This window comes from Lissotriton helveticus, chromosome 1_1 (genome assembly GCF_964261635.1).
Source record: "Lissotriton helveticus chromosome 1_1, aLisHel1.1, whole genome shotgun sequence".
Taxonomy (NCBI): Eukaryota; Metazoa; Chordata; class Amphibia; order Caudata; family Salamandridae; genus Lissotriton; species Lissotriton helveticus.
The window spans coordinates 2,110,494,278-2,110,520,297 of NC_136057.1; the positions used below are offsets into that span (position 1 = coordinate 2,110,494,278).

At 46.5% G+C, this 26,020-nt stretch overlaps 1 protein-coding gene across 1 annotated transcript in view; it reads right to left on the reverse strand.

Moving 5' to 3' along the window:
- The window catches only part of GTF2B (general transcription factor IIB), a 130,781-nt gene that overhangs the window by 91,422 nt on the left and 13,339 nt on the right, over positions 1 to 26,020 (reverse strand). Inside the window, exon 2 of the mRNA XM_078645982.1 lies at positions 1,411 to 1,517. Within this exon, the coding sequence (XP_078502108.1) occupies positions 1,411 to 1,517 (107 nt within the window). The remainder of the gene's footprint in view (positions 1 to 1,410; positions 1,518 to 26,020) is intronic.

A 26,020-nucleotide genomic window follows, 5' to 3' on the forward strand; every position in this document is an offset into this window, starting at 1 on the left:
TATGTTTGTGCAAATTATGTTCAGCATGTGTGGTCGGAATAGCAAATCAAATACAATATATACCTAGTCTTCATCAATACAGAAACTTAAGAATTGTGCATTAGACTTATTCTTTAAAATGATAGAAGGTATAGTCATCTACTACTGAATACAATGATACAATTACTTAATACTTTTGTTCAGGGCTTGTGCTTGGTCTTAACATGAGATTAGTGCTGTAATTCCTAAAGTCATTTTGTATGCCCTTCAAATTGATGTTGGATTATCTAATTTTGTTTTTAAGTTATTTGGAGAATTTCTTTGGTGACAGCCCTGAAGAAGTCCCTTTGTTGGAACTAAACGTGTTGGCTGAATGTTTTTTTATTTTTATATATCTGAAAAAATGTGTGAAGGACTGTCCGTGCATAAAAACAAAAACAGTGACTAGGCTATCCAAGTGGATATTTAAAAATAAAATAAATAACATTGATATAACAATAAATGAAGGACTCGTTTTGCAACTTTGTGTGGAGGTCTAATGAAAGTAGACCACTCAAGGTTAAGGGGTAAGTAAATTTCTTTATTGACCCGGAGCACCGGGAAAACGCCGCTACTCACTGTTGCGGTCGGCGCCAACAAAGATGGCCGCCTTCCGCTTCCGTTATCGCCCTTCCGGTTCCGGCCAACTAAGGCTAGACCGTCACCACACTTTGTAGGGCCCTTCTCATCCTTGTATGAATGTTATTTACATTTTGGGACACGGTGACTGTTGACTGAAGGAGGCACCCTCAAAAGGAACAGTCTTGAGTGCGGCAGGGTTTCCTACAACATCTCGGTTCAGTGATTAGATTTGCCCTATAAGATAACATGGGTTATTGTGTCCACAATTAAAACTAAAGAATACCGTGCTTGGAAGCGATAAAGTCTTTTGGGATTTTAGCTCTGGCTCTCGATAAAACTATTTTTAGTGTTGAGAAATGTACTTGCTATGAATAAGCCTTTTTCTTTAGTAAGACTACACTGTCTTGGCACTGAAATTACCACCAGTTATTTTATGTATACTGTTAAGGAGGATCTATCCTCAGACCACCTCCTGGAGTAAGTCTTGCCTGCTCAACCTTGCTACCCTGAGAGCACAGTTCTAAAAGAAGTACTTGGTCATCCAGGTGACGTGGAATATTTATTGTGGCACATAGACACTACAGGAAAATGACATCAATTGTTACAAAAATTCCTCACAGCAAGTATGGACGGCAGTAGAAGTATACCATTCAGTACCCTGAATGGCAACATGACACTAAGCAACATCTTGCATGTTGCACCTTACCAGCAATACTTCAATTTTAAGTATGGCGAGAACTTCTTAAGGATTTAATAAAAGGTGTTATGAAGTCAAAAGATGGACTACAGAATAAAATGCAAGACACTTACCTACTACTAGCCCACACTCAGGACAGATCATGTCCCCAGCTCTGTAATCTTCAACCAAAATGGCATCCGGATGGTTTGGACATGTCACTCTTGGAAGGGCATCCACTCTAACCAAGGAAAATAACATTAAAATGTATATGCATTATACGCTACAAGGCAGGAAAGTATTGTATCAATGTATATAATGTATTGAAATAAATGAGCTTCCAGGATGAACATTTGTTTAGTTTCTATAAGAAATTATAACAGAATTTCAGTTTACCAGATACATACACGTTTTTGGGAAAAACAAACTACTCATTGAAGACTGAATAAAAACATGTCACTCTAGAAATCCTCTTTTCCTACAATATTGCTTTCTTTTGTGCAAGTGACAAAAGCTGCTGTACACTAAACCAGAAATCTGTGGAACATGTCTAATAACGTTTAAACACATTTCAAGTACCTAAAGCTTAAAATGTGAGGATGCACTTACGCTCAAAAACTCCTAAATCCCCTAGTGTCCCGAGAGACTGCGAGAGAGATAATAGGGCAAATTCACATAACTGATATACTTAAGTCTACATTTGAAATACTATTTCAACCTTTTTTTAATGGAAATTCACAAAGCATTCTTGCTGCATTCCTGGAAATTTGGAAAGTTGTAGATTCCCGGGAGTACAGTGATATGTAACTATTCCTGCAAGAAATGCAACAGGTAAGCATTTCTGCAGGTGGAAACGTTATGCAAAAAAGAATTTGCAATTCAAAATGGCCCAATTTCGGTGGGACTCTCTCCTCATCCCGACTCTAAAACAATTTACTGCTGCCCTTAACCGGAATACATTTGCAACTACATTTTTAACCCAGCAATACTCACAAACCTGTCCCTTGTAGGAGACTTGCTTGGAGGAAAATGTCACCATTCTGGCAGAACATCCATACAATCAAATCCTATATGTGAGGGCAAAATCATACAATTCCTAATGATTTCAATTAGGACTGGAGTATTACAATCAAAAAGACATTTCGTTTTGCCACCTACATTGAGCTAAGCTGTGCAAACAGATTTGTGAATTACATAAAACAGCTTTCCACAAAAGTCACTGCATCGTCAATTGTGTCACGGATATGGAAAGAAAACATTAGTCAACAAGCAAGCCAATGAAACCTGATCACACTGGCCCACCCCTGTACCATTTTCCAAAGTTTCTGTTCTATTATGGAAGTCTCGGCTTTCTTTCTCGAACAAAAAGAAGATTCTTTACAGATTGCCTCTTTTTAAAGAATTCATGGAAATTTCAGAGGAAAGACTGCACACAGATGACTAAATAGACACAAAAATTATAGCCAATCTAAACTCAATTTCATAAACCATTAATCCTAAAAATAGTGACGTTGACTACACACGACTTACATTACACCTTTTCTACCAACTAACCTCAGCATGCACCCGCTCTATTTTTTGCTATAAAATATTAGCCTTAGTTTAAGAAGGATTCCCAACGCAGGCTAATGTACTGCCCAAGAGAATCTGCATTATCGTATTACTTATAAATCTTCAAAAAAAACATTAAAACTTCATCTAATCAATTTCACTAAGCCAAGGCAAGTAACATCAAATGCATTTAATATCATACACTCAGTTTATCCATTGCACTATAACTGCTGGAACTTACCAGGTTTAAATGTGTTTAAATGTGTTTCTCTTCATGACAGATTCATTCACCGGTTTCCAGAGACTTTCACTTAAGTAGACATTAAAACTTTGTCCGGTGAGGGGGAAACATGGCGGCAGCAAGTTGAGCCGCCGTAGTGCTCCTGAACCTGGGTTCTCGTAGAGCTTGTTTTTCTTGATGAATGAAGCTAGAGATGCCAGCCACGATATGAACATGCGGAGTATTTTGTCTGCTTTTACCTTCTTGAGGATTTTTTTAAAGATATTTTTAATATCTGGTATAGGTTTTCAGTATAATCCCTACCTGGGCGTGTAGCTGGTTCGGCGTTTCGGCGTCTCAGCACGTCGGTGGTTTGAAGGTTTGTCCTGGCTCGCGGGTTTGTTTGCGGTGTCTGCGCTGGATTCTCTGATCTCCCATGTGTTTTGAGGAGGCGGGTCTCTTTTCGCCGGGTTGGCTGCCGGGACCGTTGCCGGGTCTGCTGCATTGGAGAGCGGCTGCCCTGCAGCGCCGTAAGGGGCGTAGAATCCGGAATCTCCTCCAGGGCACTCGCGGCAACGCTTTAGGTTCCACAGAGGAGGGAGGAGACGCGAGCAAGACGGAGGTCGTGGTACGGCAGCTGGAGGAGGAATGCGAGACCGCGGTGAGCAGGAGCGGGACGACTTGACTGGATTAGTACTACCGGCAGCGGGGCTATGTGCAGGAAAGAAAAAAGGAAAGCTAGGGGCTAAAGATCAAACAAGGAAACAAGAAGCGTATGGTGATAATGACCCCCTCATTAAAGACAACCAAAGGCGTAAATGTTCAGACACAAGGTCCGAGTCATAGTTCCATCGGGGCTAGTAAAAAAAGTAAATCTTCTACGTTTTTATGTGGTGAAGTTAAAGCCAAGCACTCAAAAGGGTGTAAATCGGTAAAAGTTACTAAGGCTACTATTTTAGGTTCGAGTGTAACACCTTCTTTAAGATCTTATTTTAAAGTGGTCCCACAAATCTTAGACCTGGCTAAAGAGGTACCGGTGTCTGAGCTCACTATCTCTCTCTTCCCGGCCCCTCTTTCCTTAATGGATTTTGAGGGCTCTCCAGTGGAGGGTAAGAAGTCTGGCAATAGCAACGGGGTTCCTAGTAACGAAGGTTTGATGGAGGTTGTTGACAATGGATTAGAAGCTGGAAGAAGTCCAAATGAACAAGGCTTTGAACCACAGCAACAACCACTGCAGGTACCAGAGGCGTCAAAACCGGGAGAGGTTCTGCAGGAGACTATGGCCTTAATGTCAAACAGTTCGCTGGGAGAGACTAGCGGTGGGCTGGCGGCAATTTCATTGAAATCTATGTGTTCATCTCTGTCATTAGATAAAAAAGGGTTTCGAGGTCTCAGCTGCCAATCAGTCAGAAATAAGGAACTTCTGCGAATCTCTAGACATTAAAATTGATGGACTTAACTCCAGAACAGCGGTATTAGAAGAAACGGTGGCGGGACTCTCATTACATCTGGATCAGGCTAAAGTGGACATTGCAAATCTTAGAAAAGAAGATCTTGCCCTTTCTGAAAGAATGGAGACTTTGGAGAACAATGCCCGGCGCAGTAACCTCCGAATCCTTAACGTCCCTGAGGGCACTGATATAAAGCAGTAGGTCATTACGCTTTTAAGAGATTCTTTAGAGCTTGAACAGTCAGCGGAAGACCTGGGTACTGACATCCAAAGAATTCATAGGAATCCCTTTAGGAAAAATCCACAAAGACCTAAACCTAGAAAAATTCTAGTTAACTTTCATACTTATTCCCTTAAAGAGTTAATCCTTAATCAAGCCCTTAAACAGAAATCTTTGAGCGGCAAGGGCTTCACTTTTCAGATAAGGTCATATTTATCCAGGGTAACCCTGGATAAACAGTGGGAGTTTGGGAGGAGACTAGATGCCTTAAGGAAGTTAGGGGCCACCACCCAACTTACATTTATTTAAGTCTCCAGCTGCATTAAAGATAATACATAACTATAAAATGTACAACATTAGATTCAATATCTTCGTGACTCTGATGCGCAGGTCATTGTTCTCCAGGAGACGCATTTGACAGAACCAGAGTTGCTTTCCTTGGTTAAAAAAAATACATGGATTGATTTATGTATCACTACAACACAATCTATGAATAGGGGAGTCACGCTACTTTTTAAAAAATCTGTAAAAGCCCGTCTGATATCTAAGTTAACAGACTCAGGTGGCAGATGGGTCATCGCTACAGTGAATATTGCGGGGGCCAAATTACTATAGTAGGATACTATGGCCCAAACCAGGATGACCCTTCGGTTTTGGAATCTGTCTTCTTTCACCTACTTTCTTTCCCAGAACCCACTATTTTTGCGGGGGATTTCAACATAGTTCTAGATCCCCTGCTAGATAAATCACCAAACAGTCGGGCCTTAACTCCCTCTAAAACCAGGGCTTTTTCTATTGGACAACATGAAACAGTATGGCTAATTAGACATTTGGAGAATAATGTCTGGGCAACAACTGGGTGTCTCATTCCGAAACTATAAATATCACCATCAATCAAGGATTGACTTTGTTTTGATTAGCCAGACATTGAAAAGCGTAGTAAAAAGTACCTCATATCTTCCCTCACATTTATCAGATCACTCAGCTGTATCGATGGTAATGGTAGGTTTTCCCAAAGCAGCCCCCAGAAGCGGGTCGTTTGATCGTTCACTGCTTTTAGCGCAAGATGAGATTTCTTTTCTGGCAAAGGAAAGTGAGTGCTTTATGAATCTTAATATTGGCTCTGCCTCACCAGGATGTGTCTGGGACTCCTCAAGGCCTTTCCTAGGGGCCAAATTACCAGTAGGGCCACCTACAGGAGGAGGATATATATATATATATATATATATATATATATATATATATATATATATATATATATATATATATATATATATATATATATATATATATATATATATATATATATATATATATATATATATATATATATATATATATATATATATATAGGAGGTATCCTCAAGTGAGGCTAAAATTGATATGCTACAAAGGGAAATCGACTTGCAATCAGCTGCCTCGCTTAACTCCTTGCAATAACTACAAAATAAGTTGGTGCGCGTAAAGGGGCACTTGGATTCAGTGCTGAATGCACGTGTCCTACAAAAATGGGAAGCCGGTAAAATCGCCCACTTTCAATACAGTGAGGGTGCAGGGAGACTTTTATCCTGGAAATCTAAGACCGACCAGGTTCGGAACAACATTAGTTCAATTACCCATGATAACGTGGTTTATTCTTCAGATGAAGACATCAGAACAATCGTTCGGTTATTCTTCCAAGACATATATAATGAGCATAAGTGCATTAATCAGGATTCTATTGAAGAATGTCTGAATGAGATATCTTTGCCATCATTGACCTCGGTACAATCAGCCTCTTTAGATCAAGAGATTACACAGGACGAGGTCAAAAAAGCTATCTTGAGTAGCAAGTCGGGGAAGGCGGCGGGCCTGGATGGCCTCCCCGCTGAGATTTATAGGGTCTTGGTGCAGGCGACCGTCCCCTTCTTAACTACCCTATTTAACCAGATTCTCAAGGAAGGGATGTCACCGCCAGCCTCTTGGGATAACGCGTCAATAACTTTAATCTTAAAACCGGGTAAACCAGCATCATCTTGTGGGTCGTATCGACCAATTTCCATTCTAAACGCTGACTACAAAATCTTTGCCTCTATTTTGGCTAATAGGTTGGCGTCTGGTGCAGGAGGCATCTTGCACCAAGACCAGATGGGTTTTGTTAAGGGCCGACAACTCTTTGAATTGACTTATGATCTTATAGGGGCTATCGATATTGCATCCTCTGCTTGTTTGCCCTTGGCTGTTCACACGCTCGACGCTCCCAAGGCCTTCAACAGGGTGAACTGGTCATACCTGTCGGGGGTCTTGGGTAAATTCAACATCGGATACAGATTTCGCTGAATGGTGAGATTGCTATATCAGAATCATTCAGCCTGCCTTCTGGTGAATGGATCACTGTCTGACCCATTTAACATCACAAGGGGAACAAGTCAGGGCTGCCCTCTCTCCCCTCTCCTGTTTGACCTATATATCGAACCCTTCGCCCAACGGCTGAGGGAGGAGATTAACATCAAGCCTTTTAGGTACGGGGGATGGGAGAAGAGGGTGGCCCTCTACGCGGACATCTTGATTTTCTCTTCAGAACTATGTACAGCCCTTCCGTCGGTCATCAAATTGGCCCAGAATTTTGGAGAAATCTCTGGTTATGAGGTTAACGCCTCAAAAACGGAGATTATGACCTGGAACCATAGGGAGTTAGATGCAGGGGTCCAGCACAGATTAAGAATGCGATACCTGAGAATAAACATCGTCCAAGATGTCAACAGAATTGTTGAGACAAATTTTTCCGTTATAGCGAAAGATTGTCGTAAACTCATGAGATCATGGTCGTCGCTGCCATTGTCCATCTTGGGAAGGGTTAATCTTGTAAAGATGTCCATCTTGCCAAAAATCACTTTTTTGTTTAATACTATTCCCCTTTATTTTAAACCTTCATTTTTAGTTAAACTACAGAGTGACATTAACTCATTCATCTGGGCTCAGCGTATACCCAGAATTTCCTGAAAAAAACTAAGGCGCCGAAGAGAAAAGGGAGGGCTAGCAGCGCCGGATTTGCAATTGTATGCATGGGCGTTTCAACTTACCCACTCCCGCATGCTATTGAAGACACCCACCAACATTGGAATTGGCTGTATGTTTAGGGCCATGCTTAGTGGGGCAAGTTTAGCACAGGAGGGGTTTTTGTTCAAATTTGGGGACCCCAAATTTTAAAGAAAAATAAAACTGAAGGTGTTGCAGGGTATGGCTAGAACATGTGCCAAGGTTAGTAGTTCTATAAAATGAGGTTACTTCTCAAGTAAGGCACCTCTGTGGGATTCACCTGGGGGCCCGAGTTGGCTTGAGGATAGTCTTGCCTTGCCCCTGAGAGAGGCTGGGTTGGAAGTTTGGGGTGATCTGTTTGTTGAGGGTTTATTGGTACCATGGGAATCCCTCAGCGATAGAATTGGCCCTAAACTTAAATAACTATAGATAGCCAGCTGGGCTCACACACAGGCTACCATTAAGAGTAGATTCCCAGTAGGGGGAGGTAACCATCTGGAGTCTCAACTTCTCAATAAAATTCCAGATATCATTCTGGTACCACTCAATTCTAGAGGAGATCGACGGCGAATTTCAACTGGCCGAGAAACTCTGGGGAAGCTCCTTTCTACACCATGATGTGAGAAGCCTTTGGCTTAATTCTTTTAAGTTATTGTGGGATATTGTTAAACCAGCATGGCTCCGAAGAAATCATCTCTTCACTTTGCATAGAGCTTATTACTCACCACAAAGACTCTCGAAATTCTCCAAAGACCTACCGGTAGCTTGTGCGAGGTGTGGGTCAATAGCTGCCTCTGACTTACAAATGTTTTATGAATGTCCATTTTAATCTAGCTTTTGAGACTCAATAAGCATTTCACTTTCAACTTCCAGGGGCCGCCAAATCAGAATAAATCCTGCTCTCGCAATTTTTGGCGTTATGGAGGGGGTTATGGGCCCTTCCAAACATCATCTTTTTTATTCCATCCTCCTGGCCAGGAGAGAAATTTGCAAAAAATGGAAGGATTCAATACCACCCTCTTTTTCTGATTGGCGGGCATCAGTATTGCAGGTGTCAAAGCTCAACTTAATGAGATCAGGTAATCAGAACAAAAAAGCTTTCTGGTACCTATTGAAGTGGGACTAACATTGAACCGCTGTGTTTCCCCCCCACCTCCCCCCCCCCCTTGGTCCAATGATTATGCTGCCTTCAGCTTTTCTTTTCTCTGCTGGCATACCCAGACTTGTTAGACCTTGTCCAGGCTGCTGGTATACCTGTGCAGCAAAATGTTGCCCCTATGGTGTTTGTACGTGGTCTTAGAGACTGTGACATTGCTGATTGGTAAGGCCGGTTGAATAACAAGCCTTCCTATCCAGATCTCTGAGGCAGTACGTCGCTCTCTTTAGATTCCAACGGCACGACCAGGGTCGAAAATGAGGACCAAAAAAAAAAAGAAATTTTAAACTTTGGCCAATCTTTTTTTGGGGGGGGGGGGGGGGGGAATATTTTTATTTGCATTTTCTCATGAAACAATACAGTCATGTCATCATTGGTCAACACACCCTGTCCCCCCGCCCACTGATCCTTGCCATTAAAATCAATACAATATTATTCATATCAGGCATCTCGGTCATGTCTTTTCCATCACCACCTCTTGTTGTAAATTATTTTGTCCACCCTAAGCGTGGAAGGGTATACTCAGATGTGAGTCCCTTGCTCATTGCACCATCAGGATTCAAGCAAGCCGGGCCGAAGACGCCTGAAATGGCAGAAACCGGTCCCCGGAAGCTTGTTTCCTTCCCAGTGTAAGAATTGGCTTTTGTAGTCTGGTCTGCCCTGTTCCCATGATGCACTGGGCCAGGGACAGACTAATTTGCATACAGCCAGGTTCTGAAACTGGGATGGTGCAATGAGCTAAAAAACGGTGTTGGATCTAGCCCTGATCTCTTGACTGGGTGAGAGTACTCTGCTTAATTCAGAGACTCTGTCCATCACCACCTCTTGTTGTAAATTATTTTGTCCACCCTAAGCGTGGAAGGGTATACTCAGATGTGAGTCCCTTGCTCATTGCACCATCAGGATTCAAGCAAGCCGGGCCGAAGACGCCTGAAATGGCAGAAACCGGTCCCCGGAAGCTTGTTTCCTTCCCAGTGTAAGAATTGGCTTTTGTAGTCTGGTCTGCCCTGTTCCCATGATGCACTGGGCCAGGGACAGACTAATTTGCATACAGCCAGGTTCTGAAACTGGGATGGTGCAATGAGCTAAAAAACGGTGTTGGATCTAGCCCTGATCTCTTGACTGGGTGAGAGTACTCTGCTTAATTCAGAGACTCTGTCCATCACCACCTCTTGTTGTAAATTATTTTGTCCACCCTAAGCGTGGAAGGGTATACTCAGATGTGAGTCCCTTGCTCATTGCACCATCAGGATTCAAGCAAGCCGGGCCGAAGACGCCTGAAATGGCAGAAACCGGTCCCCGGAAGCTTGTTTCCTTCCCAGTGTAAGAATTGGCTTTTGTAGTCTGGTCTGCCCTGTTCCCATGATGCACTGGGCCAGGGACAGACTAATTTGCATACAGCCAGGTTCTGAAACTGGGATGGTGCAATGAGCTAAAAAACGGTGTTGGATCTAGCCCTGATCTCTTGACTGGGTGAGAGTACTCTGCTTAATTCAGAGACTCTGTCCATCACCACCTCTTGTTGTAAATTATTTTGTCCACCCTAAGCGTGGAAGGGTATACTCAGATGTGAGTCCCTTGCTCATTGCACCATCAGGATTCAAGCAAGCCGGGCCGAAGACGCCTGAAATGGCAGAAACCGGTCCCCGGAAGCTTGTTTCCTTCCCAGTGTAAGAATTGGCTTTTGTAGTCTGGTCTGCCCTGTTCCCATGATGCACTGGGCCAGGGACAGACTAATTTGCATACAGCCAGGTTCTGAAACTGGGATGGTGCAATGAGCTAAAAAACGGTGTTGGATCTAGCCCTGATCTCTTGACTGGGTGAGAGTACTCTGCTTAATTCAGAGACTCTGTCCATCACCACCTCTTGTTGTAAATTATTTTGTCCACCCTAAGCGTGGAAGGGTATACTCAGATGTGAGTCCCTTGCTCATTGCACCATCAGGATTCAAGCAAGCCGGGCCGAAGACGCCTGAAATGGCAGAAACCGGTCCCCGGAAGCTTGTTTCCTTCCCAGTGTAAGAATTGGCTTTTGTAGTCTGGTCTGCCCTGTTCCCATGATGCACTGGGCCAGGGACAGACTAATTTGCATACAGCCAGGTTCTGAAACTGGGATGGTGCAATGAGCTAAAAAACGGTGTTGGATCTAGCCCTGATCTCTTGACTGGGTGAGAGTACTCTGCTTAATTCAGAGACTCTGTCCATCACCACCTCTTGTTGTAAATTATTTTGTCCACCCTAAGCGTGGAAGGGTATACTCAGATGTGAGTCCCTTGCTCATTGCACCATCAGGATTCAAGCAAGCCGGGCCGAAGACGCCTGAAATGGCAGAAACCGGTCCCCGGAAGCTTGTTTCCTTCCCAGTGTAAGAATTGGCTTTTGTAGTCTGGTCTGCCCTGTTCCCATGATGCACTGGGCCAGGGACAGACTAATTTGCATACAGCCAGGTTCTGAAACTGGGATGGTGCAATGAGCTAAAAAACGGTGTTGGATCTAGCCCTGATCTCTTGACTGGGTGAGAGTACTCTGCTTAATTCAGAGACTCTGTCCATCACCACCTCTTGTTGTAAATTATTTTGTCCACCCTAAGCGTGGAAGGGTATACTCAGATGTGAGTCCCTTGCTCATTGCACCATCAGGATTCAAGCAAGCCGGGCCGAAGACGCCTGAAATGGCAGAAACCGGTCCCCGGAAGCTTGTTTCCTTCCCAGTGTAAGAATTGGCTTTTGTAGTCTGGTCTGCCCTGTTCCCATGATGCACTGGGCCAGGGACAGACTAATTTGCATACAGCCAGGTTCTGAAACTGGGATGGTGCAATGAGCTAAAAAACGGTGTTGGATCTAGCCCTGATCTCTTGACTGGGTGAGAGTACTCTGCTTAATTCAGAGACTCTGTCCATCACCACCTCTTGTTGTAAATTATTTTGTCCACCCTAAGCGTGGAAGGGTATACTCAGATGTGAGTCCCTTGCTCATTGCACCATCAGGATTCAAGCAAGCCGGGCCGAAGACGCCTGAAATGGCAGAAACCGGTCCCCGGAAGCTTGTTTCCTTCCCAGTGTAAGAATTGGCTTTTGTAGTCTGGTCTGCCCTGTTCCCATGATGCACTGGGCCAGGGACAGACTAATTTGCATACAGCCAGGTTCTGAAACTGGGATGGTGCAATGAGCTAAAAAACGGTGTTGGATCTAGCCCTGATCTCTTGACTGGGTGAGAGTACTCTGCTTAATTCAGAGACTCTGTCCATCACCACCTCTTGTTGTAAATTATTTTGTCCACCCTAAGCGTGGAAGGGTATACTCAGATGTGAGTCCCTTGCTCATTGCACCATCAGGATTCAAGCAAGCCGGGCCGAAGACGCCTGAAATGGCAGAAACCGGTCCCCGGAAGCTTGTTTCCTTCCCAGTGTAAGAATTGGCTTTTGTAGTCTGGTCTGCCCTGTTCCCATGATGCACTGGGCCAGGGACAGACTAATTTGCATACAGCCAGGTTCTGAAACTGGGATGGTGCAATGAGCTAAAAAACGGTGTTGGATCTAGCCCTGATCTCTTGACTGGGTGAGAGTACTCTGCTTAATTCAGAGACTCTGTCCATCACCACCTCTTGTTGTAAATTATTTTGTCCACCCTAAGCGTGGAAGGGTATACTCAGATGTGAGTCCCTTGCTCATTGCACCATCAGGATTCAAGCAAGCCGGGCCGAAGACGCCTGAAATGGCAGAAACCGGTCCCCGGAAGCTTGTTTCCTTCCCAGTGTAAGAATTGGCTTTTGTAGTCTGGTCTGCCCTGTTCCCATGATGCACTGGGCCAGGGACAGACTAATTTGCATACAGCCAGGTTCTGAAACTGGGATGGTGCAATGAGCTAAAAAACGGTGTTGGATCTAGCCCTGATCTCTTGACTGGGTGAGAGTACTCTGCTTAATTCAGAGACTCTGTCCATCACCACCTCTTGTTGTAAATTTTTCCATCTCCAAGGCAACAGTGCCCCGACCGATCCCCGTATGTTAGACACGTGTCTATGAATGTGCCATATCCTACCGGCATTTTTAGAGCTCCCCATCAAGGCCATGATACTTCCTCCATCTATTCCACACTCTACCAAATTTCTTAGGGCAGCCCGTGCCTTATAGGTTACCCTTTCGGCAGCCATATAGAGATCCATACCTCTCCTCCATTCCTCCAATTGCGGTATCGTGGCCGCCCCCCACTGCCGTGCCACATCCCTCTTCGCCACCACCAGTGCCAAGGCAAGGAAGATCAATAGTGGGCGTGCAAGATCAACATCGTTGGTCAATCCTAACCGGACTAATTTAGGGTCATTTGGCAAGAAAGTCTCCAGTACCTCCCCCAGTTCTCTCTGGATCCCCGCCCAGTACACCTGTATCATCGGGCAGGACCAAATTATGTGGTAGAAATCCCCCCTCTTGACCGCATCTCAGGCAGTTCTTGTCTCCAGCTCTTCCCATTTTGTGCGTGCGTACCCTATCAAAATATGTCCTATGTAGTACTTTGAATTGAATGAGCCTCAACCGGGATTTAATAGCTACCTCCCTCAGATGCACGAGTACAGTGTCCCAGTCTACCGTGTCCATTTCACCCACATCCCTCTCCCATTTACTTTTAAGGGTGCCTAAATCGTCTGGCATGTTGTTCATAAAAGTTTTATATGTGAGTGATACTGCCCTTTCCTGTATTTGCTCCTGAAGCAGGCGACCTTCCAATGGTGCGTACTCAGGGAGTGTGCCTACCGGGATCCCCTCCGCCCGCCATGCATGTCTAAGTTGTGCATACTTAAGATATTGCGTGCGGAGCAGGCCAAAACCCACCCGCAATGCCGAAAACGATTTCAGTTCCCCCTTGGCCGTCACGCCCCCAATCGTTGAGATCCCTATATCGTCCCATCCCTTAAACCCTCTCAATTTATTCAGTTCCTGTAACGAGGCGCAATGCCACAATGGTGTCTGTCTGGTGGGCTTCCTATCCCAACCTATGGTCTTATTCGCTCGGTTCCAGACCGTCAACGTAAGTCTAGTGGCCGGCAGCAGTCCCCCCCTTCCCTTTGCCCTCATATAAATAGTGGTTGTACGTGCGAGTGCCCATCTTATATCTCTCAAGTGTATATGTGGGGTGTAGGGCCGGGGCGTGGAACCAATCATTGATGGGTACCAGGTGTTCCGCCCAATAATAGGCTTCGATATTGGGGAGTGAGATCCCTCCACCATTATTGGTGTCTCTGTAGGGTCGTCAATGCTACCCGCGGTTGCTTACCCAGCCAGAGGAAGGTTCTCAATTCTGCATTAGTTTCCGTAAACACCCTACGGGGAAGGGGATAATATTAGTTTTGAAATGCATATAGGAGATTGGGCAACGTCATCATTTTAAACATGGCGCAAGGCCTAGGATAGTAAGGGGTAAGAGTCGCCATATACTCGCGTCATCCATAAAATGATGCACTATCCTTCTGATATTCGTATTATATGAGCGGCCACGATCTAGCGTCACATACACTCAAAGGTAGGTAAAGCCCTCACTAGTCGTCTGTAACCTTTCTGGGAGGTTCGTCCAGTGCTCCTGTCCCAGAGGATCATATAGGACTGACTTATGCCAATTTATCCTGTATCCTGAGTGGGCTCCGTATCTTTCCAACTCCGTGAACAGTGCTGGTATCGTCGTTTCCGGATGCGTTATGTATAGGAGGACGTCATCTGCGTAGAGGGAAATTTTCTCCTCTGTGCTACCGTGTGTTCCCAACTGAAAGCCTCTGATACCTATGTTTTGCCTAACTGCTGTCGCGAGTACTTCGATTGTCAACGTAAAGAGCAGGGGTGACAGGGGGCATCCCTGTCTGGTTCCCCGTCTGACTGGGAAGTCCCTCGAAACAGTCCCATTGACCTTAACCCTGGTTCTAGGGTCCGTATATAGCAGTTGTACCCACTGTCGGAACTTCGGGCCAAAACCTAATCGCACCAGCACTCCCTCCAGAAAAGGCCAATGAACCGCATCAAATGCCTTTTCGGCGTCAAGCGACAGGAACCAATGAGGATCCTGTCTCCCACCCACCTCCTGCAGACAGTTGTGAGTCCTCCGGAGGTTAAATCTAGTGGCTCTGCCCGGGAGGACAGAGCCACTAAAAGGTCTGTAGTGCGCTTGAAAAACTCTGCCGGGAATCCATTTGGGCCGGGGGATTTCCCCGCACGCAGTTTGGCGAGGGCCATCTTTAATTCATCTATTGTGATGGCAGCCTCCAAATTATCACTGTCCTGGCCTCCAGCATAGGGAGGTCTAGGTGTGCCATATATCGCAGAGCATCCTCTTGCGTCCCTAGGTGTCGTGCGTCATAAAAGAGTTGGTAGTGCTCAGCAAAGGCTTCAGCTATCTGGGCATCCGACCACGTCAGGTTCCCTTGTGCGTCACGAACCCGTTCCACCCACCGGGCATCCCTTTCCTTTCTGCTCAACCATGCCAGTAGTTTACCTGATTTGTCCCCCACATCGTACAAGCGGTGTAGCGTCGCCAATGCCTGCGTCTTGGCCTCTCCCGTTACCAGGTCCCTATATTGACGTGGAGTATCCGTCAATTTACGAAGGGTCTCCATGGCTTTGCTAGCCTGGTATTTTTCCAGCTCGAGTATGTGAGCTTCTAGTGTCTCAATTTCTCTCTGGCCCTTTCAGGTCTCTTCCGCCAACCTGTTCTGTGCCCTATCTCTCAGGACCGTCTTGAAGGCCTCCCAAAAGACCACCTTGGATGAGAGACCCCTCGTTCTCAGCTACATAGACCTTTACGTCTGCCCTAAGGCCTTTCAATATAACCGGGTTCTGCAGGTTCCAGGCTGACAGTTTCCACGAACCACTCCTCCGTTCCCTCCCTCTCCCCACCTTTACTAATAAAGGCAAGTGATCTGAGATTCCCCTCGCTTTGTATTCCGCTGTATCCTCCCTGGTTAATACATGTCGGGCAAGAAAAATATAGTCTAGTCTCGAATAAACCTTATGTGCGCCTGAAAAGAAGGAATAGGCCCTATCCTCTGGGTGTAGCCATCTCCACACATCTGTTAATCCCAGGGTATCAATCATGGTACGAAGGAAGGTCGGGGACTGGTCCCTAGTCCTGTCTCCAGTTCTGTCTAGCTTCGGGGCGAGCACATCGTTGAAATCTCCCCCCAGCACTTGTAATGTATCGGAAGAGTGAAGGAGAATATCTGTGACCCCTTTTAGTGTGTTTTCCTGCAGTTTTGGGGGAGCGTATGCCGAAACTATCGTGTATTCCTTTCTTCTCCAAGTGCCCCTTACTCCCACGTAGGTACCCTGGGGGTCAGTCGATACCCTCGCCACCCTGAATGGTTGGTTTCTCCTGATCAATATCGCCACCCCTCTTGAGCCAGTAGTAAAACCCGCATGTGCGAGAACTTTGTATTGCCCTCTAGCCAGAAAGCCACAGTTATTGCCTTGAAGATGTGTTTCCTGCAGTAGTACTATGTCGGGGCCCACTCTCTTGACATATGCGTTCACTAGGCCTAGTTTAATCTTGCTGCCTAAACCATTCACATTCTATGTTAATATCGGAGGCCCTCCCAGATCCTGCAGTGTCTCTATACTTTCACCCGGCATCCTGCCTGAAGTCTCTATATGTGGTGGCCACACTCCGCATTAGTGGGGCGTCCTGAACGCCAGTGTGTGCGACCTTTCTGACATGTCCTGTTCCCTCCTCCCCCCCGCATTTCCCTCACCTCAAACCCTCCACGCCCCGAAACTCAAAACAAGAACAACGCCACCTCCCACCCCCACCCCACCTCCCTCCCCCTCCAGTCCCATCTTCCACATACACAGGGTATAGGACTGTCGGCGGAGAAGGTCTGTCGCCCTCCCACAGTTCACCCCCCACCAACCAGCACTTACAGTCTATTCAATGGGCATGGGAAACAAACCCAGTGTTCCTGCTTACAAAAGCACAATAATAACGTATATAAACAGTAAATAAGGGGGGTTGAAATCAACTTGCGTGCCACCCGGCAGAGCTGGAATCTCTGTTGGCCATCCATTCCCGGTTCAAGAGTGTGAGTCCTGGGTACCATTCCGTGAGTCTTCCGCCTGACCGCCCGTGTCCTGGTCCAGGTCTCGGATTGCTGTCACTAAAGGGTGCATTCACTGCGGCTCTTCCCCCTCTTTTCAGGAGGAGCGGCCCCCGTATCTTCCTCTCCCTCAGAGCGAGCGTTCCTTTCAAGGCAGCGAAACCTGGACCCCGCCGTGCTGCTTCCTCCGGGAGATGCAGAGTTTCGCCTCCGTCTTCCTCGAGTACTGTGGTTGGGATAGGGTGTCGTCTGCATTCGTCCTCTACCTCTCGATCCCCGTCGCCGCTGGGTTTTCGGCAGTACACATTGGGGTCTTCCGGCAGCCACCCCATTCGCTGACCCTCTCCTCTCTGCCTCAGGTCTCCGGAGTGGAGGTGGCTCCTCCAGCCATTGCCATGCACCCTCCGGGTGGGTAAAAAAGTGTGTTTTTTCCTTGTAGATCACTTTCACTTTCAATTTCTCCGGGAGGAGCAGCATATATTGGATGTGGAGTTCTCAGTTTTGCTTTCACCAAATCAAAGGAGCACCTTTGTTTTTGGACTTCCTGGCTATAGTCTGGGAATATCATTATATGTGTGTTCTCCAGTCGGATCTCTCCAAGTTTTCTGGCTTCCCACAGGATCAGATCCCGGTCCGCAAAGTTTAGGAAACGGGCATTGACTGGCCTCGTCTTACCCCCTCCGGCGGCTTTACCAACAAGGCCCTATGTGCACGTTCAATCACAAAACAATTAGAGAATTGCGCCGTCGGGAAGGTCTTTTGCAGCCAGGTATGTAGAAAGGCCGCCATGTCAGCCCCTTCGATTCCTTCTCGAAAGCCTACAATGCGTAGGTTGTTGCGGCGGGCCCTATTTTCTGCATCGTCCACCTTCCACAGTAGTTGGCGATGTGAGGCCTGTAATTCCACCATATCTTTCCGAAGGGTAGTGATCGAGTCCTCCGCCTCACCCAGCCTCGTCTCTGCCGTGGTTACCCTCTCAGTCAGGTTCCGGAAATATTGCCGTAGTAGATTGACCTCTGAGCCCACCTCTCCAATTATAGTGTCCAGTGCTGCATGGGACTCCTGTATATCCGCCCTCGATGCTTGAATCGCCCCCAGTAGACGGTCCGTATCCGTCCGGGAGGCGGAGGGAAGCACCTCCGTGGGGGGCTGGGCCATGGCGTACCGGTTCATGGTCCCTTGCTTTGGGGCCCTGGTGCTTGCCTCTTTTTTCCCCCATTTCGAACGTCTCTGGGCGGCAGCACACAATGTCACCCTCCCCACTTGCCACCTGTGGGGGGAGGGGGGGGGGAAGAGGACGGGCGAGAGGGGGGGGAATCCTTCCCCGCTCGGTCCGCCGGACACTACACGGTCCCCCTCTAGCTCAGGCCCTACTGCTGGTCCCTGACGTAGGTCCAGTCCCCCTATCGGAGCCTGAGGCCGCCATGGAGGCAGCGGGGGGGGGGCGCCTCTAAACTCTGCAAGTCCAGGCCCTTTCCGGTACAGTTATTTATTAAGACCTCAGCCAGTGGACCCTCATACCTCCATTTCGCTGTCCCTAAAACCTCTCAGCATTCTGTAGCCAGCGTGGCAAAGTCCCGACCGTTTAAATCAAGCTGCGGTGCATGGGCCTCTAGGCTCGGTCGAAGGCGCTCCCCTGCGGCTCCAGCGGGGTGCGGAAGTCCAGCATAAGCCGGCGCAAGGGGGGCCCGCTCCTTGCGCGCCGTCTCTTCTTCTCGGGACACAATGCCAGGCCCCGCTGCGCAGGAGCCTCCCTCCTCTCTTTGTCCCCGGGGCCGGCCCCCACCCCGCGCCGCCGTAGGTGTTGCAGGCCAGACCCACCTCTGTCCGCCTCAGTAGTGGGTGCCGTCACAGCCAAGGCCTGTGCCGGCTCCCCGCTGCCCCTTGACAGGGAGGCCTCTCCCGGCGTTCCACCATTCCCACTCAATGGGGCAAAGCGCCGGAGATCAGGCCCGTGACTACCGGCTGCAGGCCCCGATCCCCGGGCTCGATTTTCGTGCCTCCCGGGCCGCGCCTTCACTGCCTCAAGCTGTGCCCACCGTCGGAGTCCGGTCTCACCAGGCGCCGCCGGAACGTTTGGGCTCCGCTGCCCCCGCTGACAGCGCCGTGCGGTGGCTTCCCAGGCCGATCTCTCGCGGCGTGCCGTTGCAGGCAGGTCTCTTCACAGGTCACTTTGCACCTCCGACCGCCATTTCCCCTGTGCAGCCGATCCCGCTCCGCGGGGAGGATTGCAGCCCTCTTCACCGCACATGCGGGCCAGACAGTGCCGGGGGACTCACCGATGCCGAACGGGTGTAGGCGCAGTGCGTTCGGCAGTGTCAGGCCCCGTGCCCCCCGGGCACCGCATCATCTCCTTCAGGCCCACTCGCCGGTTCGCACAGCAGGCCTTCCCCCTCCTCCGGCGACTCCAACTCCCACGGGCGACCCGGGACCCGTGCCGGTTCCCCTCTCTCCTTAGCAGCGCTCCCGGGCCCGTAGTTGTTGAACTCTGTATCCCGGTCAGCGGTTCGGTCCTCCGTCGCCTCTGCTACGTGGCGGGTCTCCCGGCTCCGGACGCAGCTCTCAGCGCCCCGCCGCCATCTTGGGCCCGGTGTCCGGGCCGGCGCAGTTTCGGAGCCGTGTTTCTCCGATCTCCAGATATGGCAGGCGTCAATGACGGACCCCAGTGTGGGTCGGGTCAGTCGCGGTCCTTTTGGTGGCGAAAAACTTGACTTTTGGAGCAGGTTTAAAGCGTCGGATTAAGCAGCTCACAGGGAGCTACGGAGCTGCACGTCTTAGCCAGTCTTAGCATGTCGTTGGCCACGCCCTCACTTTGGCCAATCTTAAACCAACAAGAGCGAATGTGGAAGCAAGTAATAATATATGTTTTCCAATATCATTTCCACTTTATTTTGTACTTTACATTTGGGCTTTCTACATCTATATGCTTAATTAGATCACCATATCACCTGCAGGACCCCAATAACTACTAATGTATCACAAATCCGGCCCACACAAAAAGCAGGTATTTTGACATCACCAATTCTGGAGATCATTTCTTAGAGTTCAAATACACATACCCTTAAAGAACCAATGTGTATGAAAAATAAAATAAACTTTTCACCTAAAATTGCCTTATTTTAATCAGTTAAATGAAAAAGGCAAAAAACTGGATACGATAAGAGATTCAATGCTGCAAAATGAAGAACAAGTGAATAAACCAAAAAACGAATTACAGGAAGAGAAAACACAACATATCATGTGTATGAGGAGTTTTGAACTAAAGTGTGAGGAATTTGAAAATCACTCTGAAAGACCTAGAAGCATCACTGCGAAGGGGAGATGGAGCCTGTGCCCGAAGTGATGCCACCGTTTACCGAAACCCATTTCCCGCTGCCACAATGCATAATGGGGGCCAGAACTCTATTACTTGCAATAAAAAGTGACAGATCTTGAAAATCATGCAATACATGACATTAGACTGTATGGTGTTTCGGAAAAGAATGAGAAGGACATTTTCGTAGGCCCTCAGTCCAGACTCATAGGCACAACCCACACTCCGGAGCTAGGACCACAGAGGGCACATGAGATCAGAAATAGGAAGTCACCTATTGCGGAGACAGACAGACAGACCATGCCCCGTCATTGCCCGCCTGCTTCACCATGAACAGGTGCAACAGATTTTTACTGCATCAAGCAAACATGGACTGTATAACCCAGATGGACACAAAATCCATGTAACTGCAGACTTTTCAACTGACACCAACAGTAAGGTATTTCTATGCCCCAGACCCTAACTTTGCAAAAGAAATATTAAATATGGCCTCTTCGATCGGGCGTTGATGTAGGTTAATGATGGACCGCAAACTTAGTTACTACACTGGTCCAAAAGATTTAGCACAATGTCTGATGAGTTTTGGAAACCACATTTGGACACTACCTCGCGACCACTGCCTGCTGTCCGTTGCCACCGTCATCTGGACAAACCGTTATGGATGAGGCCTGGAGCAACAGCTTGGAGGGAACCAAGAGAAGATACGAGCAGCATAGCTTACACAGGACTCACAGAGAATCTAGGGCTCCACTGAAACCCATGTCACTGTCTGACGATAAGACTGTACTGACAAACGCTGATAACCTGTAACAGAGGCCAGAGAAGTACTACCTGCATGATTCAAACTTTTTAATGCGATAACCAGTTTGTGATGATTTAGTCCTTTTCTTTGAACCATCTCCTGTTTTCCAGTCCCTATTCCCTTCTTCCTCTCCTCCCTTCTTTTGAAAATTGTCTCCATTAGCTGAGTAGGCAAAGGGTTTACTGAAATGCTCCTGAGAGAATAATAGATCAGTTGAGTTATATGTATGCTTCAAATTAAGGGGACGAGTACACTTTCTCCGAGTCTGCGAACACCAGAGTATTCTCATCTGCATGCTGATGCACCTACCCCTTTGAGCTATGCCCAGGAACCAAGACAAAAGTCACTCCTTAGAAAGTTACAAGATATACAACCCGCCTTGGTCTTAGTACCATTTGAAACTCATTTATCCACTACATTGAGCAGAATGGTCTACTGTACTCTGTTCTCACATACACAACTGAAATCAGAATCATCCGAGTTACATCCAACACCATAACCTTCTCTCGCCTCCCCCCACTATACCTCTGCATTCTAGTACTTACCTCGTCACATCTCTCATTTCTGGGGAGATATCCTCCATTACCTAGAACTAATTACAACAGCAGGTGCGGACCAAGACCAAAGATTGCGATCCAACCACTCTCCATATCATCGAATACTAATGTGCTAAACCATTGGATTAAGAGGAAAAAAGTTTTAGCATACTTAGCATCTAAACGCATTGACATTGTGCTTTCACAGCAAACACCTCACCAGGCCAGAAAGCGAGAAACTGAAAAGGGAGTGGGTGGTGAGGGTTTTATGCAGCTGTAAATCCCCCTCCAGAATCCTAAAAACTTAACCCACAAATCAAGCGGAAGAAATGTGGAGTATCGATTCTGTTGATGAAGTCACTCATGTACAGTACTTAAATGAGGGGCAGAGGCGGATTGGAGATGGGTGCAGGCCAAATTGTGGAATGGCTCACAAGTGATCTGTGTAGGTATTGCCTACATGCCCAATGGCAACAAATCCTAATAAATGCTCCAACTCAACAACATACTTATACCCATTTTGATCGAAACAGGCATGGCACACACTATCATGGGAGGTGGTTGGAATCTGTCCCTGGATGATGTCCTAGACAGGACAGGTCTTGTAGATATCGCCAATAATGGTGATGGAGCAACACTTGGTGATAATTTAAAAGGTCATGATCCAGTGGACATACGGCGTCTCCTACATCCTTCTGATAAAGAATACATGCATCTTCCAGCAACACACTTAATCCAGATCAGACTACTTCCTTCTTTCACACTCAATAGTTCCACTAACATTTGTGCCAGAAATTAGATTTCTGGTTGACAGCACCCTGTCCAAGCAGGAACCACAATCCTAGTCAGGGTAAGCCACACACACCTGAAAGTAACCTGGGCTCACCCTCTGGTAGCTTAGCACAGAGCAGTCAGGCTTAACTTAAACAGCAATTTGTAAAGGATTTATGCAACACTTTAAACAGTATTGCAGTAAGAACACCACAAAGCAAGACCAAAACTACAAAAAGAAGTGAGATCTGAATTTTTAAAGAATAAATAAAATAGTGTTTAGAAGCATAAGCGCCTATTTGGAATATCTGGTTGCACTGTACTAGGGCAAAGTCAAAACTTTAGGCAGACCAAAATGGAGTGCGGGACAGATACATGGATCCACTTGTGCCCTGCTGAACAATTGTACCTTGATCCAGATTGGTTATCGTTGAAAAAGCGAGGTGCCGCCCAAGCAATGTGAGTGTGTCAAGCCATACAGTGGACGAGATGCATGAATTTCCCCATGCAAGGTCATTGATGCATCGGTTCAGAGTGTAATGCGATGGTTCTGAATACAATGCACTACTACTGCAGCAGAGGATACATTGGTTCCAAAGGCAAGGCACTGGGTCCACTCCACACAACTACGAGGACAAACCATTTCCAATCTAAGCAAAGGCGAAGATAGACGCAAAAGGTGAATATGCGCCAGTTCCAACGAGGATGAATGGGTTGGTTTGAAGAAGCAACTTGGGCCTCGCTTCCAAGAGTCGAACTGGGGTGGCACCACTTGGCAGGGCAGACTCACAGATGACAAAGTACACGTGCAGATGCAGGTAAGAGGGAAGTCTTTTATGTTCCTGAAACTTCAAATCAGGAGGCAAGCCAGCAAGCCCATAGAGTCACTGGGTTCAAGCGATGGAGGTTAAGTCCTTCTCACCCAGGCACTGAAAGATCAGGCAGCAGGGCAGCACAGCAAGGCAGGACTCCAGCAAAGTAGCAGTTCTGCAAAGTGGTAGTTCTTTCAGCAGCACAGCAGTTCTTCCTGGCAAAGCGGTAACAGGTCCTGGAGTGTACTGAAGTGGAAGTATAAAAGGTCCAGTACTTATACCGAGTTGTGCCTTGAGGAGACTTCAAAGAAAAAAGTCTTTGGGGTGAACAGAGGTACTGTACTCCCTTCCTGCTCTAGCTCCAGACTCCCTACAGGGGAGTATGCAGCCCTTTGTGTGTGGACAGGACACCGCCTATTCATGTTAAGTGTAAGGCTGTGCTCCGCTCCTCACTCCAATTTTCCCAGGAAGACCCATCAAATCATACCCAAGTTCCCATTGTGTGTGGCTGTATAGAGGGAAATACAGAAAGCCCAGCTGTCACCCAACCGAGACAGGCAGCAGGCACCAAATGGCTAAAGTAAAAAAACACCAGCTTTCTAAAAGTAGCATTTTCAGAATGGTAATTTGAAATCCAACTTCACCCCAAGTTATGATTTTAAATTGTGATTCCAGAGACACAAGACTTAGAGGTCTTATTTCTTCCAAATGGGAAAATATACTTTCAAAATGTAATAAAGTAATCTCAATGTTTTCCTAAGGGAGAGGGGGGCCTTGCAGTAGTGAAAAACGAATTTAAGAGGTTTTTACTACCAAAACATGTAAAAGGTAAACTTACATGTCCAACTTTTAAATACACTGCACCCTGCCCTTGGGCTGTCCAGGGACTATATTAGGGGTGACTTCTATGCATTAAAAAGGAAGGGTTAGGCCAGCCAAGAGGTTTAACTTGTTAGGTCGACAAGGTAGTTTAAAATGCACACACAGGTTCTGCAGTGGCAGGCCTGAGACATGGTTAAGGGGCTGCATTAGTGGGTGGCACAAAACGTATTGAGAGCCCACTAGTAGCATTTAATTTACAGGCCCTGGGCACATCTAGTGCACTTTCCTAGGGATTTATAAGTAAAATAAATATGCCAAATTGGTATGAGCCAATTTTACGATATTTAAAGGCAAGAGCACATGCACGTTAGCACTGGTTAGCAGCGCTAAATTGCTCAGAGCTCAAAGGCCAGAAAAACAAAGTCAGCAAAAAAGAGGAGGACGAAAGCAAACGGTTTGGGGTGACCCTTCAGAGAGGAGACCCTTTCCAACAACTTGGAAGTGATATTTTAGGGGGCTCTATCTATGAGTGAGAGCCAGAATGCATGCGTGTCAAGTGGGGCTTACAGAGACATATCCAAAAACATGGCAGCTAAATGTCTTCCATTATAATCTTATATTATAATAAGGAGACTGCAGGGTCGTCACGTCAGCAAAAGATACTATGGGCTGCAGCTAAAGTAACTATCAGGAGCCAAGTCATGCGTGACTCAGAGATGGTCAATAAGAAGATGGCCATGGGACAGGTTTTTCTTGAAAGAAATATTAAGTTCTTCACCTGGGAGTACACAACACACCTGATTGAGTTCATAGGGAAAAAGACTTGAGAGGGAAAAAATGGAACTGAACAATCTTTATCCCTCAAAAGCTGCAATTATGTTTTACAGGCGGCTCAACTGAGTCAGCAAGAAGCAATGATAAGCATCCTTGCCAATATGAACAGCATTAGCCACTTAGTCCAGGAACCGCAGGATATAGCGTAAACCTTTGCTGCCTACTATGGTAAACTACATAGCGCAGAACTAATGTGAGATGAGAAACGGGAGAATAGATTGACAACATAAAATTATCTGTTTTAATGATGAGGAAACTCCTTTTAGTAAGGGAAGTAACAAAAGAGGATACAGCACTTACCATCACAACCTTTTCCTACAATAAAGCCCTGGGAGAAAACAGCTACTATGGGGAATTTTATAAATGGGTTATAGATGAACTTTTAGATACTTTTCATGGGGCCTTTAAAGAACCAGACTAATCGGGCAGCCTTGCAAATATCCCTAACAGGGCTCTGATTGCCATTTTCCCAAAACCTAGAAAAGCAGGGTGGGGGTTACTGTCTCCCTGCTAAATTTGGACATTAAGATATTAGCGGGGATATTGGTGTCCAGGATGAAACAGCTAATACCAACACTAGTTCACCACTCACAAGTAGGCTTTGTGCCTGGACGAAGCGTCATGCAATCACCTGCACAACTTACCACATTTACTATGGTTTGACAAAGACGCCCACAATGTCCCTATCTCTGGACATTGAGAAGCGGGTGGCAGTTTTAAATCAGCATATTTGTTCATCACAGTTAAGATTGTGACAGCATTCTGCTTATCACAAGGAGCATATCGGCACACAGAGTAGTTTTGTTCAGTGCAAAGAACTACTGTGGTAGTGTGTGCTTTTTGAGACCAAAAACTATTTTTGCTTTTGCCAATGTTTGTTAAAATGGTGAGGGCCTGGCAGCTCCCACATCAATAAGGTTTTACAAAAACCATGCCAAAACAAGCCACACATTGACAAAATTAAAAAGCTGACCACCAATTTCAGACCACCTGGCTTTGCCAAGGCTTCTTTATTTTTGTTATATTTGAAAGGCAACGACCTAGGCAATTAATATTCGATTAACAATAATAACAACATAAATGAACAACTGGCTATGGCTTACTGAAAAAGTTGCAATATTTATTAAACAATTAACATAAAATAGCAATTCAAGTGCATGACATAATCATAG